Source organism: Cervus elaphus, chromosome 18, assembly GCF_910594005.1.
Source record: "Cervus elaphus chromosome 18, mCerEla1.1, whole genome shotgun sequence".
NCBI classification, from domain to species: Eukaryota; Metazoa; Chordata; class Mammalia; order Artiodactyla; family Cervidae; genus Cervus; species Cervus elaphus.
Genome location: NC_057832.1, coordinates 98832963 through 98850614, shown reverse-complemented (window position 1 = coordinate 98850614; position 17652 = coordinate 98832963). Strand labels below are relative to the sequence as shown.

Genomic DNA, 17652 nt, shown 5'->3' with positions numbered 1-17652 from the left:
AAGGGAAATCTGTTTTCCTCCCGTCTAAGAGATTCTGTTGAACAGGCGAAGGGCTCGGTAGGCAAAGGCAGATGGATAATCTCCCAGCCTATCTCGCCCTCCTGGAGCGGGGCATGGCAACCCACTCCAGTATTCTTGCCTGGAGAATCCCCATGAACAGAGGAGCCTTGCGGGGTCCACGGGGTCGCAAAGAGCCGGACAAGACTGAGCCACTAAGCACATGTCTTGCCCTAGCAAGGTAGGTCTGCGGCTGGCCCGTAGGAGGCGCTTCAAAGGACCGAGCCTCGGTTCGCAAGAAGAGGAATCCACATAAGACGCGAAGAAAACCCCGGCTGCGCTCTTTTCTTTTGATTTTCCCTTAGAAGGGGCCAGGAAAAACTGGAAGGTCCGGGCAGCGGGGAAGGGGTGGAGGTCCTCTGCAGTTCAGTTTCCATCTCCCAGCATCCTGTGGCGGATCCGGGGATGGGAGAGACTGGCTGAACTTCGGTAGATGGGCCGGTGGGAGAGTTTTGCCAGCACAGCGGACTCCCTCCCTGGAGCAGACCCGCCAGCAGCACTGGAACCCCGCCCCCGGCGCGCAGGCTCCGCCTCGGCGGCCCCGCCCCTTCACCGGACCCGACTCGGCTGCACTCACTCCCGAGCGGTGGCCCGGGAGCCTCCAGGCGAAGAGGCTCCCGCCCGCCCCGAGCCGCGGCCTCCGCATGGAGGAGCCGCGGGCTCCGCCAGCGGGGTCGGCGCCGCTCCCGCTGCCTCTGCAGGGAGGCGGAACCGCTGATGTTCCGGAGCCCGGAGCTCGGCAGCACCCGGGACACGAGACGGCGGCGCAGCGGTACAGCGCCCGCCTGCTGCAGGCCGGCTACGAGCCCGAGAGGTGACGCCCAGGGCAGAGCGCGCGGGACGCATCCGGGGCGGGCGCGGTGGCCCTGGGAACCGGGCAGCGCTGCTGGGGAGGGAGAGGACAGGTCCCACCACTTAAGCCCTCTTACCGCCTCAACCTCTAACTTCCTGAAACTGGGCTCAGACACCACGCACCCGGCTTTGGTTGGGGGATGCAGGCGGGCACTGTGGCGAGGGCTTAGTGCTGAGTAGCACCCGGGAGCAGGTCAGAAAAAAACGGTCCCTAAAATCTTAGCCCGGGGTCTGACCTCAACTACACACCCGATGACACCTGGTCCAAGTGGCTCCAACTCGGGGGGGTTCAAACCGAACCTGTTGGAGTCCATCTCCAACTTTGCTTACTCCTCCTTAGCTGTCTCCTCCTAGAACTATCTTCAGAGTCTTACTGTCAGGGTGGATGTTCAGATGGATGACCCTCTCAGATCCTGGTGAGGACCCCAGCCCCTGCTCCCCCATTCATTCACTGAGGTCTGATGAGACTGCCGGTGCAGCTCACTCCAGGGTCTCTTTAAGATCCAAACCCGGCCCTGCCCTTACCCTGCTGGGGTCTGTAAGGGTCATTGGAGGAAGAGTGGAGGTGTTGATCTGGGCCCCAGGGGACTGACTGAAAAGGAGACAGTGGCTAATCTCAGGATTGTACCACAGCTTGAAATGCAACCCACTGTCCTTCCGGTCCAGAGGATTTGGACTTCTTTCTGTGTCCCATCTGTTGGTGCTCAGCAGCTTGGGGAGGTGACCTGGAAGCTGGGGTTTTTTTTTTGGGGGGGGGAGGAGGGGGTTGGTGGTCTGGGGGAATTAGTTCTGCCCAGGGGCTGGCCGCTATTATGTAAGAACTTTTAACGGCTTAAGGGGCTGCTGGGTGAAACCTGGCCCCTCCTGCCCCAGAAGGCTGGCTCTCTAGAATTGACTCAGTTTCGAGCACCTGTATCCTTCCTGCCATCCTAGAAACCCAGCTACTGGGGCTCAGGGTCTAGAGCGACAGAGAGACAAAGGAGGAGAGGGGCCCACAGGGGCTAGAGGGAGGCAGTGCCTCGGTTGGGGGCAGGTGTTGCAAGAGTGTCATCTTGGAACTCAGACCAGGGCCACGCGGGAGCATCCTTTCTGCAGACTGTGCTTCTGCACCTGTGCTATCGCCACCCCCACCAGATTCTGAAGAGCCGGTGTCAAACCTGAGACCTAGCCAGGTGGTGTAGTGAGATTCAAAACCTGCTGGCTAGACCTCCATCTGCCAGCTGTAGTTTAGAAACTGTGGGAAGAGGACGGGGTTCCATCAGAAGTCTAGGTTTGAGGCCAGAGTTATTGCGCCCTGGCTTGAACCTGGGCAAGCTAGGTCCCCTAAACCAGCTCAACAATGTCAGTGTTAATGCTCCTCCCCGCAACTCCCACAACTCTCCCCTTGGAAGTGTTTTGAAATTTTGTCCCTTCAAAATAGCCCCAGACTAGAAAGAGACCTGCCTGGATATGGATGCCTGGCTGGGCACCATCCCCCCTGTGTCAGAGGGAGGGGCTTGATAGGGCTTGGCTTGCTCTCCTGCTCCCAGCTGATAGGTGTGGAGCCTCAGGGGACCACTGGCCCTTCCTTGAGCTGGGGACACCACTGGTTGCCTGGTGTCTCCTCCCCAGGGAGGAAGCAGCTGGGGAAGATCAGGAAGAGGGAGGAGGAAAGCTGAGGGTGGGGGTGGGAGGTGGATTAACAGTCTCTGGAAAAGGACAGCCTAACCCAGGGCTGAGCCCAGCAGCTTAGAGTAATGAGATGCCCGGACACAGGTCAAAGCAGGAGGAGGTGGGGGGTTGGTGGGGGAGGTGGGGGGTAGGGGGGCAGCAGAAAGGGAGTGGGGCTGTGAGGTCTGTCATGCTGGGAGGAGGACTCTCCCCACAACTCAGCCTGGTGGCAGCCCTCCTCTCCTGGTTCCGAGTTCGAGGCCAGGGCAAATGTCATACTGAGATCACCTGAGCTGGCAGACCCCAGCTGCTGTCCTGGGCCCCAGCCCTGGGGGAACCCTAGCCGTCCACGACCCACGTTTCAGGAGACAGTGACGCAGAGCAGACCACAGGGGCAGCCTGTGTGCTGTTCCTGCCGTGCTCTTCTAGCTTCATCATTCTGTGGCTAGAAAGGTGCCCAGGACAGCGCTGAATGGCCAGTTGCTTCCTCTAGCCAGGCTCACTGCTCTGCCTCCAGGCGGCTACTAGGAGGTCCTCATGCTGGTGCCCTCAGAATAACCCCCTTCCCCATATGGCTCAGACCCTCCGCATGAGTCTGTGAGTGCTGAGGGATCAGATACACCCTAGGCACTCCTGGCAAGCTGGCCCCAGCCCGCACTCAGCAGAGAACCCCAGCAGGCCCTCCTTCTCAACACCAGAGGGCTTCCAGGGGCCCCCATCAGGAGCCTCCTTCGGACTCCCCAGTTTGAGAGGAAAACTTGGGAGTCTGTGGCTTTTCTGGTGCCCCTCAGTAAGAAAGAGGGCACAGTGGACATCTGTGAGTCCTCGGCAGCACTCTAGCCTCACAGGCCTCATGGCTCTAGCTCTGTGGGAAGCCTCCCCTCCCCTCTCACACAGATGGAACAGTCTCTGTTTTCCTGGCAGGGTCCTGGGGAGTCACTGAGGGAGGCTGGGCATCTCAGGGAGTCTCCCTTGGGCCCAGCTGCCACCACACTGGTGAGAGGTAAACAAACCCAGCCTCCAGGGCTGGGGACTGGGAGGACCACAGACAGCCGCCCTGCCAAGGAAAGGACAGGGTCCCTGGCCCACTTTTCCCTCATTTCACCAACAGTGAGCTGTAGGGACTAGAGGAGGATAGAGGGAGGAGAAGGTGGCATTTGGGCCTGGGGCAGGGAAGGGGCTGACATCTGCTTTCTGACTTCTGGTCAGGGAGTAGCATTAGCAGCTCTGGTCACATGAAGCGGAAAGGATGGCCCCAGACACCCCACCTCCTCCCATGGGAATCAACCTGCTACCTAATCTTACTACTTTCATGTAGAAATCTGGGTCTTGCTGGGCATCCAGGGCCACCAAATGTCTGCTTGGGGAAATTCTCAAGACTTCCCTAGCCTCTGTCCTAATTTGTATGTATACTTACTTGCTTAAGCTAGGCCTGTGGTTCCCCCCCACCCCCAGCTTCCCACCATGCTACCCTCCGAATAAAAGCAAACTTTGCTTTCTGGGGCTAAACCTCCCTGGTATCCACACTACTTTCTGAGCTGGGGATAATACAGGATGTCAGATTGAAGCATTAGATCAGGAACCAGGGGTAGTACTTGTCCCCAACCCCTCCTGAACTGTAGGTTTTGCATCTGTAAAGCAGGGGTGGGGGGAGGACACCTAATAATTGGCAATTAGTAGATTGTAGAGTAAATGTGATCATTTATGAAAAATGCCTTGTAGACGGCAGAGGGCTCCAAAGCCACCCAAAGGTCAGGGATTGTTATTGTTCAGATGCCTGACCCCTAGGAATGATGCCCAGTTGTGGGGAGCAGGTGGGGGTGCACTGCAGAGAGGGTATGCAACCTCAGACTCCGGTGTGCTGGGCAGCTGTCGGCCCAAACCAGTTCCTCAGGGCTCCAGGCCCTGATTCGAGTCTGAGCCTTAGTCTTGGGGAAGATAAACCGTGTGAGAGGTTACCCCGGGACTAGGCAGCAGAGCCCCAGGGAGACTCATGCCCGCGGGGTCGGTGGCCTGGGTGGCCCGGGATGCTGGCCCTGCCGGAGGCGCTGCGGGGAACCCAAGAGGCGGGACTTGGAGCGGCGGAGGGGGCGTGTCCCGACCTGGCTCCGCCCCCTCCGCCGGTGGACACACACGCCCTCCGCCCCCCGGGTCCCCAGAGGCCGCTGTGCCACCGCGGCCGGCCCTGGGCGTGCGCGCGGCGGCGGCGGCGGCGGCGGCGGCTGGGCTGGGCTCCGCGGGGCTCTTTGTGCTGCTGGGGGCGGAGGCGGCGGGCTCCTGAGGGAGGGGCGGGAGGAGCGGAGGTGCGGGGGAGGGCGGCTCCCCGGGCCCGCCCCGCCGCTGCCGCAGCCCCCGCCCCCGGCCCGCCCAGCCCGCGGCGGCAGCGTGGCCGTGGTGCGGCGTCAGCAGCAGCAGCAGCAGCAGCAGCAGCCTCGGCGGCGGCAGCAGCCTCGGCGGCGGGGCGGCCCGCGCGGGTGTTTATGTCGGGTCGCGGTGTCTCCTGGCAGCATGGCGGACTACCTGATCAGCGGCGGCACCGGTTACGTGCCCGAGGACGGGCTCACTGCGCAGCAGCTGTTCGCCAACGCCGACGGCCTCACCTACAAGTAAGCGCTGGGGGCCTCAGCCCCACCTGGGCGCGCTCACTAACGCGCCGCGATCCTCCCAGGCCCCGGCCCTGCACGTGCGCCGCTCGCTCCTGGGTGACGCCCGCGTCCCCGGCCCGATTCGAGCCACTTGGGCAGCGGCGGGAGCGAACGGGGAGGGGTGGGCGGGTGCGGGCAGGGCCGGGCCAGGGAAGGAACGCGGCCCGCGCCGAGAGCAGACGGACGGACGTGGCACAGCGACATCGCGGCCCTCGGTGCCCTGCCTCGTTTCTGCTTAGATCCGGGTCCGGCCTGCCCCCTTCCTCTTCCCTCGGGACATCTTGGCCGCATGAAGGGGGCATTGGGGGCGTGTGGGAACACGAGATGTGAGAGTTCTGGAGACTTCCCAGACCTTGGTCCAGGACACTCTCTCACTCCCAGCGTCACCACGAGGGCAGGAGTCGGGGAGGGGGGGCGGGGAGGAGTGCTCAGGCAGCTGCTTGGGTGTTGCCCCCAGGAGATGCCCAGCTGGGCAGTTGGGATGGCACTTTTTTTCCACCCTGCAGTCCAGCCCTCTTTCCATGTGTGCCCCTGCCTGCGTCCAAGTTAGTTAGTACTGGTGTTCCCCACTTGGCTGGAGTATTCTTTGACGATCACCCACCCAAGCCCTTCCCACCCAGGATTTTTGAAGAAGACAAGACCATTTGCCTCTGGCTTAGTGTGTTTTTCCATGGGCCCTGGGCCAGTTGTCCTGCTGGCTGCAGGCCTGGCGCTAGCTCTTCTCTTGGCTGCAGGACTGTGTCCATGCCAGGAAAGAGCATCAGGGCCTGGGACTAGGGTGGAGCAGGGATGCTCTGAGCCAAGAGCATCCTTGCCTTGTCCCCTGCTAGCTCCTGCCTTTGCCTGTAAGCACTCCTGCCTGGCAGGCTGTTTCCCTGGACACCAGGATACCCAGTCACTCCTAAGGAGTGTCTCCTCTTGCTTGTCTGCGTAGCTGAGATGTGGGCCAGGCAAGGGATACGTGTGATACCTAGAAAATGCCAAGAGGCCCAGACTCCAGCATTTCTTCTTCTGCCTCTAAGTGAGCCACAGAGGCCTATTCACTGTACAGAAGGGCTGCCAAGGGACATGGGCAGTTAAGATTATTTCTTTGGTGGTCTTTGATGAAGTGGGAATAGAGTATATATGATATATTTTTCCGTGGTATCTCGCAGGAACACTTCCCAGGGAGTCGTTCTATACCCTGGGGCAAATTAAAGACCCCACCCATCCCTTCCACCCTGTAGTTTTTCCTTCCTGCCCTGGGGTGCCTGCTGCTTTGCTTAGTCCAGTTGGGAGTGTTCCTGAACACCCCGAGACGTTTACTTTTGGGCGTGTCTGTCAACTTCCTGGGATTGCAGGCCCGTCAGGGCTCCTGGGCTGTGACCCTGTGCTTTGCGGCATCAGGGCAGGCCTGTACCCCTCTTCTGGGGATTGCTGGGACCATGGCCCACATTGGTGTTGGCCACTGCCAGGCTTTGGCTGGGCCTCCTGTGTTGTGTCCCCTTCCTCTCATTTCCCATCCCAGGCTGTGTCCATTGGTTGCTCCAGTCCAACTGGGTAGAGCGGTAGGGATGCCTGCTCTATTGGCATGCACCCGTGCTCAGCCCCCTGGGGTCCCTTGGTGCCGTTCTGAGCCCTTTGTGACTCAGCAGCCCCGGCACTGGGCTGAGCTGCTTGCCGTGTGCTGTGTGGTGTTCATGCTGGGCGGCGCTCCTACATTGTTCTCAGGTGCATTCTGTGTTTATTTATCATCTGCCCGTCTCCAAGACTGAGAAGATTTCAAGGGCAGGCCCCATATCCTCTGTGTGCAGCCTTATGGGAATGTCTGGGTCCCTTGATGAACTCTGAGCCCTAAAGGCAATGGGTGTTTGGGGCCAGCTGCCCTGGTGGCGACCCGGGACCTCAGAGTTTGTGCCACATTTGGCTCTAGCTCCCTGGGCTGAGGTTGACAAGATACTAGCAGGGGGCAGGAGGGTGGTTCAGTCCCGAACAGGTCACAGGGTTCAAATACTCTGCTCCTCTCCCCACCCACACACTGTTTCCCCTGGCGTGGCAGGCCCTGCCCCTTTCAGGGACCCCTCTTCACCCAGTAACGCTCACTTCCTTTCTTCACAGCGACTTCCTGATTCTCCCAGGATTCATAGACTTCACAGCTGATGAAGTGGTGAGTGAAGGGCAGAGGGGCTGTGTGTATGGTGTAGGACCCTGATCTCTGGCTCAGGGGTGTGGGAGAGAGATTTTTCTGGGAAAGGCGGATGTAGCCTTTTGTGCTGTGGGCAGTGGATTATGCCTGATGGGTTAGAGGCAGGGATTCAGTGGGATCCTGAAAGGTGGGTCTGGTCCGGGGCCTGCAGTAAAGTTTAGAACCAGGGAGGGTGTGGGGGTGGATGTAGGTGTGGCTGCTTTATTACTTACTGAATTTCCTCTGAAGTGCTAAGCAAAGATATCCTAGAAGCCAGTAAAATTATGGAGGCTTTGGAAGAGGTGGACAGACTTGTTTGTGGGTCCATGACTTAGAAGAACTGGTGAGAGGGTCTGAAGAAGTTAGACTGTGGTCTAATACAAGGAAACAGTGCTTCTCCTAAGCAGCAGGGCTCAGGAATAAACTGAGTGAATGACCAATATCCTTTATACTATTAACATACGACAACCCAAATTTCCGTGGTGGTGCAGTGGATGAGAATCTGCATGCTATGCTATGCAGGAGACACAGGTTCGATTACTGGTCTGGGAAAATTCCATACGCCTCAGAGCAACTAAGCCCGTGCACCATGACTACTGAGCCAGCGAGCCACAACTACTGAGGCTGTGCACCTAAAGCCTGTGCTCTGCAACAAGAAAAGCCACCGAAGTGAGAACCCTCACACCACAACACAGAGTAGCCCCTGCTCACCACAACTAGAGAAAGCCCATGTGTAGCAAGGAAGACCCAGCACAGCCAAAATAAGTTTTTTTAAATAATAAAATTAAAAAAACATGCAACAACATTATAGGAGCCAAGAGGCTAAATGCTAATGGGTGTTAGTCATTTCATGGAAAAGTTATCCTATGAATTAGTACGCATTTTAAAAAAAGTTTTTCTGTTGCTGTTATCATTAATATTTATTCAGGTTTGATTCTTATGGAACAAGATCTGAGTGTGCCCAGATCTTTTATAGGTTGGGGAAGCTCATATCCAGCTTGTGTAGTCAGTGCTGACCCAGACAGATTGTTAAGGGGACATTAGGACTATTCTGGATATTCCCTTTGTGATAGCAACCTGGAAGCCTGCTTGGTTTGGCTGTTCAGTTTCACAAAGTAAAAGTGAGCGGCCTGGCCTTGTGCTGGTGCTTCCCTGGTGGCTGAGATGGTAAAGAATGCCTGCAATGCAGAAGTCGTAGGTCCAATCCCTGAGTTGGGAAGATCCCCTGGAGAAGGGAATGGCAACCCCCTCCAGTGCTCTTGCTTAGAGAATCTCTATGGACAGAGGGTCCTGGTTGGCCTCAGTCCATGGGGTTGCAAAGATTTGGACACAGCTGAGTGACTAACAGTTGACTTTGTCCCAGATCCTGGGCAGAGTGCAAGGAAGAGAGGGATGGAAGAAGCCCACTGGCCATCAAAGGTCTCCTTCCTTTGGTCTGTGTCAGGAGGCTGTGGCTCTTCTGTGCTAGGATAAGCGAGGAGAAGGGGGAGTTTTCTAGACTGCGGGGCCGAGGTTATCGGCCCGGCTCTGGGAATAGACTGTAGGGGTCTTTGAGTCTCCAGAAAGTTACATAGCAAAGTCTGTGTTTGGGGGTTTAGGGGGCTAGGATCCGTAGCTGTTAGCCTGAATCTCGGAGGAGTCTGTGATCCAGCCTGATCTACTGCTCACAGGCAGATGCTTCCTGAATACTCTTGCCATCTTGACCTCTCCTTTGAGCTGTGGACAGGTAGTCACCTTCTCCCCCGGGTGGGCTGCCTAATAGACTCCTTCCCATGCCTCCCTCTCACCAGGCCCCAGAATCTCCCACCTGAACCCGTCAGCAGCCTCCCTAGTGGTGTCTCTGTCTAGACCTTGTCACCCAGAATCCTGTCTTCACATTGCAGCCTGAGCGACCTCTTTAAAACATGAATCAGATCATGTCTTTCTTCTGCTTGTGGTCCTCCAGTGGCTTCTCATCACAAAGTCAAATCCAAGCTCCTCTTCAAGGTTTTCAAGGCTACACATTCTTGCCCCCCCCCCCCCCCCGCCCCCCGCCCATCTCTCTCCCTTTCCTCTACTCTGCTAGCTTTTTCTTCCTTAAATGCACCGCAGGAGAACTGGAATCAGAGACAGGGGTTCACACACAGTTCCCTCAGCCTGGAAAAACAGACTCTTGGACTTTTCCTTGACTAGTTTCCCTTTATCACCCCCTCAAGAAAGAGGTTTTTCCCACCACCACATTCTTCCTCCGTTGGTCACTTTGCCTCTTGCTTTTCTTCGGAGCCTTCATCCCAACTGGAATCATCTTGGATATGTTTCGTGTGTGTCATTTTTCTTTCCAAGTAGAATGTAAGCTCCAGAGGAGGTAGCAGAGACCTCATTCGCTTTGCTCACTGCTGTATCCCCAGGGCCTCTCCCGGTGCCAGGTACACGCAGGAGCTTAGTAAGTGTTTGTTGAATGAATGATAAAACTTTTCACGTAGACCGTGTCTCCACCCTCAGGACCTGACTTCAGCCCTGACTCGGAAGATCACGTTGAAGACGCCACTCATCTCATCCCCCATGGACACTGTGACAGAGGCTGACATGGCCATTGCAATGGCTGTGAGTTGGGCACGTGGGTGGGGCCCGGGAGGACTTAGCAGGGGGGGCCGGACGTCAGGAGGAACTGCAATCAGAGGTGAGGTTGGCAGAGTGAGAACGACTGGCCCCTGACTCTAACTGTACTTCCCTTCTACCCCAGCTGATGGGAGGTATCGGTTTCATTCACCACAACTGCACTCCGGAGTTCCAGGCCAATGAGGTGCGGAAGGTCAAGGCAAGTACCAGGCCCATTCCCAGGAAGAAGATGCCTTCTGGTGGTCCCCTGCCTCACGGACCCTCACCCCTCCGCAAACCCCAGTGCCAGCTCTGTGGGCCCATGTGCTCCCTGGCTGACTCCTGTGGGGTCTTGTCTGGCCTCCCAGTGAGGGCACAGGGCTCAATTCTCATTTCCCCACTGGCTTCTTGCCCCAGTACATTCTGTCCCCTGTGGCCAGACTGTACACCATCTCCAGCTTTCTTCCAGCCTTTTCCTTCCCCTGTCTCTCCCCTCAGAAATTTGAACAGGGCTTCATCACGGACCCAGTGGTGCTAAGCCCCTCGCACACCGTGGGCGACGTGCTGGAGGCCAAGATCCGGCATGGCTTCTCAGGCATCCCCATCACTGAGACGGGCACCATGGGCAGCAAGCTGGTGGGCATCGTCACCTCCCGAGACATCGACTTCCTCGCCGAGAAGGACCACACCACCCTTCTCAGTGAGGTACCTCTGGGGCAGGGAGGGCGTGGCTGGGGCAGAGAGGACCCCAGGTCCGGGGCCTCAGGCTGGTGCCTGTGACCAGGGACCAGAGGGAGGCCTGGCTCCCTTCTCTCTCACCTGCCAACCTGCAGGCAAATGTTCCTGGCCCCACAGGTGATGACCCCGCGGAATGAGCTGGTGGTGGCTCCGGCGGGTGTGACATTGAAAGAGGCAAATGAGATCCTGCAGCGCAGCAAGAAAGGTACCAGGGAGCAGTTGGAAAATGCACCCCCTTTCCACGAGAGCCCCCTGTTGCTTCACAGCTTTGCAGGTTGTCCCTGCAACCAGGCTGGGCCTTGGGGAAGGTCTGAATAACCTCAGACTGGAGCATGATTCCCGAGGTCTCTTTCCTAGTTTAGGAAATCCCATCCCTTATTTGGCGTCTTCACAGTATGCTTCTCAGAACAACTAGTTCTGTGAAACACTCATCATGAAGAAAGGGCAGTGTGGTCCTAGAAAGTCGAAATGCTTCTGTGTCCCCATCTTGCATGAGGAATTACTTTATCAAGGGCTCTGAGAAGTCCTAGAGTTAAATTCATTTGACAGTGGGGCAGTTGACATAGTATTCATTAGGTCTCTAAGGGAGCCACTGGGAAATGCCCCCGTGGCCCAGGCTGGATTGTCTTCAGGGGTGGCAGTGGACAGGACACGTGTTCCTCCCTGCAGGAGAGCCTCACGTTTGTGCCCTGGCTAGGAGGTTTCGACCACTGTGGCCTGTGGCCCAGCAGGTGAAGGGCTGCCAGTGCGCAGGGGCTGCCCACGGGCCCGGCCTAGCCACAGGGCAGGAAGAGCTCCAGGAACCGGGTTTCTTTGCTTCCTGTTCGCTGGGCAGAGGGCCAGGTCCCTAGGAACACTTCCTGGGTGGTTGCTGCCACCTAGTGGTGGCTTTGGGTACTGCAAGGTCATGTCTGGCCTGGTCCCTTTTCACCCTCACTACCCCATCCTACCCGACCTCCAGAAGCCTGCTCCTTCATCTCACTCCTGCGTTCCTTGTCAGGGAAGCTGCCCATTGTCAATGATCGAGACGAGTTAGTAGCCATCATTGCCCGAACTGACCTGAAGAAGAACCGGGACTACCCCCTGGCCTCCAAGGATTCCCACAAGCAGCTGCTCTGCGGGGCGGCTGTGGGCACCCGTGAGGATGACAAATACCGCCTGGACCTGCTCACCCAGGCGGGCGCCGATGTCATAGTGCTGGTAGGGGCACTGCCCTGGAGAAGGGGTGGTTCAGTAGAATCTGCACTTATGAAGAGCCAGCTTCACCTCTAATTAAGCCCAGTGTCAGAACTGGGAGGGTCACGGGGACTCTGACAGCTTAGAACAAAGTGAGGACCCCCTGGGGGCACTCTGCACTTACATAACTTGACCCTGATGTTTATCTTGCTCATCGAGTGCGATGGCTCACCAACCGCTGCACTAAGAACTGTATGTGGGTGAACTCAGGTAGTCCTCACTGATGTACAGTCACCAAGCCCATTTGTCAGGTGGGGAAACTGAGGTTCAAGAGGTTAAGTAAGTTAGTTAGTGGGTTGGTGGGAACAGCATATGACCCCAGGTCCCATCTCTTTGCTGTGAGGACCGGTCCATATCGTGGGTATGAAGGCTTTGTCTGCCCTGCAACTATCCATGAGTGGTGCTTACCCTTTGCGAATCTGCTGCTGCCTGCTCAAAAGGCAGGCCCCTTTGAGAATCTGCTGAGAGTTGTCTAGTGACTGCCCAGAAAAAGAGGCGCATTCTCATAGAGCTTTCATCGGTTTGTCCACTCAGAATCCCCGAAACCCCGCTCCCTCAGTGAGGGTCCTCAGCCTCCACCCCTCAGCTTTCCTGGTCCCCTTCCCACAGGACTCATCCCAAGGGAACTCCGTGTATCAGATCGCCATGGTACACTACATTAAGCAGAAGTACCCCCACCTCCAGGTGATTGGGGGGAATGGTGAGTGCGGGGTCCCTGCTCACATCCTGGCCCTCGCCCCTCCTCGTGTAACCTCTCCGTGTCATCTGGCATCCCCTGGTGGTGGCATTGCTCCTGGCATGGGAGGCGGGGGCTGCAGGAATGGGCTTTGGTCACAGTAGGTGGGGGTGTGGGGGATGGGTATGGACTGGGGTCCCGGGACGCCCTTGGGCAGGGCAGGGGAAACGCATCCTGACACTCTGCTTGCCCTCCGATCGCCGCTCTCCCCAGTGGTGACAGCAGCTCAGGCCAAGAACCTGATTGACGCTGGTGTAGACGGGCTGCGTGTGGGCATGGGCTGTGGCTCCATCTGCATCACCCAGGAAGGTGAGTGTCAGGAGGAGCGTGAGTGGCTGCCCTTCGAATGCCCCCCAGCTCTTATCAGGCCCTGGGGCCTCACTCTCCCGCCACGAGTACGTGCAGAGCGCTCGCTCAGTCAGGCCCCTTCCTGGGGTTCAGGAGTGACCCAGGCTCAGACTGACTGTTTAGCCCACTGACTTGCGGGGAGACAGGTATCCGAGGAGGTGACCGTGAGTTTTTGGTGTGTATCAGTCTGCTTCTCAGATTCTGGTCTAGGAAGCCCAATTGGCAGGCCCAGGACTGGGATATTTGGTCCCTCTAGTGAGGGTTTTGTCTCCCAAATGCTGCTCAACCTGTTTGGTCTTTAAGCCTCTGCTTTTAACTGCCTGGGCTTCCCTGGTGGCTCAGACGGTTAAGAATCCACCTGCAATGTGGGAGACCAGGGTTCCATCCCAGTTTGGGAAGATCCCCCTGGAGGTGGACAAGGCAACCCACTCCATTCCACCTATGTATTAGCTGACCCCTGAGGTGAGATGTAGGCTTTTTCTATAAATTAAGATATGTTAATTGAGCACCTGCTGTGTGTCAGGCATTGTTCTAAATCTTGGGTATGCGAAAAGAACAAAACAGAGGTACAGGCAGAGGAGACTTCTTTCCTCCTTTATCTAGCCTTGCATCCATTCCCTAGATACGGGCCGGTTTCTTAGAATTCTCACTTAGAAATCGAATACTTAAGAGCCTTGGACAATGAAGCTTAAAGAAATGCAAACCAATATCCCAAAGGAGGCTGTGAGTACCTAACCCTAGTAATGGTGAAGGGGAAGCTAGTGCGTGGAGAGAGGCGAGGCTGAGGTCAGTACTGATGCAGCCGCTGGCGTCCCCATAGGGCTCTTGTAGGTGAGGAGGTCCAGGTTCCTGGAATGATATTTACCCTAGTGCTATTGTTATTTTTATCCTCCACGTGAATATCCAGAGCAGTCCTTTTTCCCAAGTGGAGGTTGGGCACCAGGAGTGAGGGGCCTGTAATTGGCCCCCGTTGCTGTTGACACCTGTCTTGTGTACCGTCCCCAGTGATGGCCTGTGGTCGGCCCCAGGGCACTGCCGTGTACAAGGTGGCTGAGTACGCCCGGCGCTTTGGGGTCCCAGTCATAGCCGACGGCGGCATCCAGACTGTGGGGCACGTGGTCAAGGCGCTGGCCCTCGGAGCCTCCACAGGTGAGGGGGCGGGTCCGCTGGCGATGGGGCAGGCCGGCAAGGGGTGGTCGGAGGGCCCAGGGGCTAGAGACACTGACCACCCCCCACTCCGACCGCCGCAGTGATGATGGGCTCCCTGCTCGCGGCTACCACGGAGGCCCCCGGCGAATACTTCTTCTCGGATGGTGTGAGACTGAAGAAGTACCGCGGCATGGGCTCGCTGGACGCCATGGAGAAGAGCAGCAGCAGCCAGAAACGCTACTTCAGGTGCCTGCCCGCCCCTCCCCCTCCCCGGCCTTGGGCCAGCACATCAGCCTCCAGTCCTTCAGGTCCCCACATACCTTCTGACTTCCCACAGTGGCTCCCAGTCTCCATATTACCGATCTGGAAACCGAGGCACAGGGCAACGAGTTGCAGGCCCGAGACAGTGCCGGGGCCGCCTGACTAGGAATGCACGCTTATTTATGCTGTAGCACAGAGAGTAGCAGCTTTAGAGGTCATTCTGGGGCTTCCCAGGGGGCGCTGGTGGTAAAGAACACACCTGCCAATGCAGGAGACATAAGCAACACAGGTTCTATCCCTGGGTTGGGAAGATCCCCTGGAGGCCACGGCAACCCACTCCAGCATTCTTGCCTGGAGAATCCCATGCACAGAGGAGTCTGGAGGGCTACAGTCCATGGGGTCGCACAGAGTCGGACACAACTGAAGGACTGAGCATGCCTGCTGGCTAGTAGCCCCTCTGCCAGTACCCTCGAGAGGTGGAGTGGGGTCCCCTGAGCCTTGGGCAGTGGGGCTCAGTCTCCCCACCCTCCATGCAGTGAGGGAGACAAGGTGAAGATCGCTCAGGGCGTCTCGGGCTCCATCCAGGACAAAGGCTCCATTCAGAAGTTCGTGCCCTACCTCATAGCGGGCATCCAGCACGGCTGCCAGGACATCGGGGCCCGGAGCCTGTCTGTCCTGCGGTGAGTGCGGCAGCTCGAGGGCCACAGGTGGGAGGCTAGTGGGAGGCTCCTGGCCCCCTCCCTCGATTCCTTTCTCTGTCTCGATCTCTCCTCCCTGCTTGCTGCCCCTGACTGGCACCGTCTCCCTGCTGGCAGGTCCATGATGTACTCAGGAGAGCTCAAGTTTGAGAAGCGGACCATGTCGGCCCAGATCGAGGGTGGTGTCCACGGCCTGCACTCGTAAGTGCGGAGGCCTCCTGGCCCTGGCTGGCTGGCCCTGGGTCGGGCAGGCGGGGCCGTGGTTCAGCGGCTGAGCCGAGGTTTCAGGGATGGAGGCTGCGGCAGGGTGACCCCAGCACCCTCTCCTTTGGTGCCTGGCCCACCCTGGAACCCCGCCCTTTAGCCTCCCATGCAGGCAGGCCCTCCCCTCCCCTCGGGTGTCTCACCCCCCCACCCCGAGCCGGGCGCGGGAGATGTGACCACTTGCCCCTCCCGGCTTCCCAGCCCTTGCTTGCTCAGAAGCTTGGTGGCTGGTCGCAGGGCTGGCGGTGCTGGGCTCTCGCTGGTGGTGGCACCCAGCAGGCAGGTGGAGGCTGGGGGCGTGAGCCCTTGGTAGGGAGAAGGGCAGAGAGACCGATGCCAGGGCCGGCGCTGGGGTGACCGTGGGCGGGGGTAGCGCTAGTTGGCAGCAGTAGTTGCAGGCATGCAGCCCCGCCCTGATCAAGAGGGCCTGTCCCCCCAGGCAGAGGCAGGCATCTAACCTGTGTCTCTTTCTGCCCCATCCTCCCGTAGCTATACCTTTCTGCCGTGTAAGTAACCGCGCTGCCCGGGGCCAAGCGTAGAGTAGAGCAGGGGGCAGTTTGGGTGGCGCCTGGGCTGGGGTGGGTGGTGTTGGGCTGGGGGCGGAGCTGGGGTGTCATCATGGGACTTGGACCCTAGGACTAGCATCGTGGTGGGGGCAGCTGGCCTTGGCCTTCCCTGCAGGGGAAACGTCCCCTCCTGGGGTGCAGAGAGGTGTCCCTGACCACAGGCCTGAGGCTGGCCTGTCTGGGACTGGACCCAGTGACCACAGGGGGCTCAGGCCACTGTGCCTGCAGGGGTGGGTGGAGACGTGAGCGGCGGAGCCGGGGCTTGGCCTGACCTCACCCTGTGAGGATGGGCAGTGCTGTCCTGAGCCGCCTCCACCCCGGCCCTGAGGACAGACCCTCCACCAGCTGCGGCCCGAGGAGCATGGCTGTCTCTGGGCCTGGCTTGGCTCTTCCGGGAGCCTTGGCCTGAAGTGGATGAACAGAGGCACTGGGCTTGCTTCCCGTCCCTTCCCACACCCCCACTCCCATCCCCTCCACCGTGGCTGAAGGGCAGGGGCTTCAGCAGCAGCTCACTGCCTCCCCTGAGAGCCTGGGGGCCACCTGGCAGCCCAGGGCCAGCCTGGGCAAGGGGCTCTGGGAAGGCGGGGCGCGCTTCCCGCTCGCCCACTCTGGGTTTTCGCTCTGCCTTTGTGCCCGCAGTTACGAGAAGCGGCTGTACTGAGGACGGCGCCGGCGGCCGAGGCAGCGGAGGGGGCGTGCCCCAGGGCCCCGCTTCCGGCGCAGCCTCCCTCCGTAACTGAGCAGTCCACAGACTTGCACTACTGGTTCCCCGGCTCCTTTTCCAGGGAGAGAGGCGGGGGGTGGGCCCTGGGTGTCCACGGCCCTTCCCTGGGCCTCCCCCTGCGCCCCGCCCCCGCAGAGTCAGGACTGCTCCCGGGCTGGCCTGCCCCGGGAGTCCTCCCAGGTCCCCCGTTCTTCAGCCCCCCTGAGCCCAGCCAGCCTGGACTCTCAGGCCCTGCGCCTGCCTCAGGTCTTTCTCGCTGCAGCCTGCTCCGGCCCGGCTCCCACCCCTGGGACCAGTGGCCCCTCCTGGCTTCTCCCGTAGGGCACCCCCCCCACCGCAGAAATGGTGCTCTCCTGGCCTGCCTCCGGCCCCTTCCCAGGCTGCTGCGCCCTCAGCCGTGGGGCGCTAGCGGGCTCCTGACCCAGGCCGGAGGGAGGGCTCTGCCCCCTTCCCCTGGCCGGGACTCCCCAGCCCTGCCCCTCAGGCCACCCGTCCCTGGCTCTGGGGAGGAGGCTGCCCGCCATTCTCGACTGGCCCCCATCCCCAGGTGTACCATCCCTGACCTCTCCTCTCAGCTGCAGTCGAAGGCTTTAACTTTGCACACTTTGGGGGCCACAGTCGCGTCATTGTATGTTAAAATAATCTGAATAAATCAAGAGGTTTCAGCGCCTCTGCCGTCCTGTCTCTGTCCCCTGTCTGCTGGACTGCTGGCGGCCCCCATCCCAGCGGGGAGCCGGAGCCCAGAGCGCCGTCAGAGCCGGGCTGTGGGGGCCGCCAGGCCGAGCCTCCCCAGGAAGGTGACGAGGGTGCTGCTGTACTCCAGGGGGTGCTGGCGCAGGTGGGCCGCATGGCGCGAGGTCGCCCAGGCCTGCACCCACACTGGCATGCCCAGCCGCTGCCAGGCGGCCAGCAGTTCCTGCAGGCGGGCACTGTCGCAGAGGGGATCGTCCAGGCTGTAGAAGACAAGCGTCGGGGGCCTGACCGGTG

General features: G+C 59.2%; 1 protein-coding gene across 1 annotated transcript; it reads left to right on the top strand.

Annotated features, from left to right (window-relative positions):
• The first annotated feature begins 612 nt into the window (after positions 1-612).
• On the top strand, positions 613-17335 carry IMPDH1 (inosine monophosphate dehydrogenase 1). The gene is made up of 15 exons (XM_043872713.1): positions 613-871; positions 5067-5165; positions 7302-7350; positions 9850-9951; positions 10091-10165; positions 10444-10650; positions 10801-10888; positions 11684-11883; positions 12529-12619; positions 12869-12964; positions 14009-14152; positions 14254-14398; positions 14950-15093; positions 15229-15312; positions 16581-17335. Exons 1-15 carry the CDS (start codon positions 702-704, stop codon positions 16600-16602), a joined length of 1716 nt encoding a protein of 571 aa, XP_043728648.1. The 5' UTR covers positions 613-701; the 3' UTR covers positions 16603-17335.
• The last annotated feature ends 317 nt before the right edge of the window (positions 17336-17652 follow it).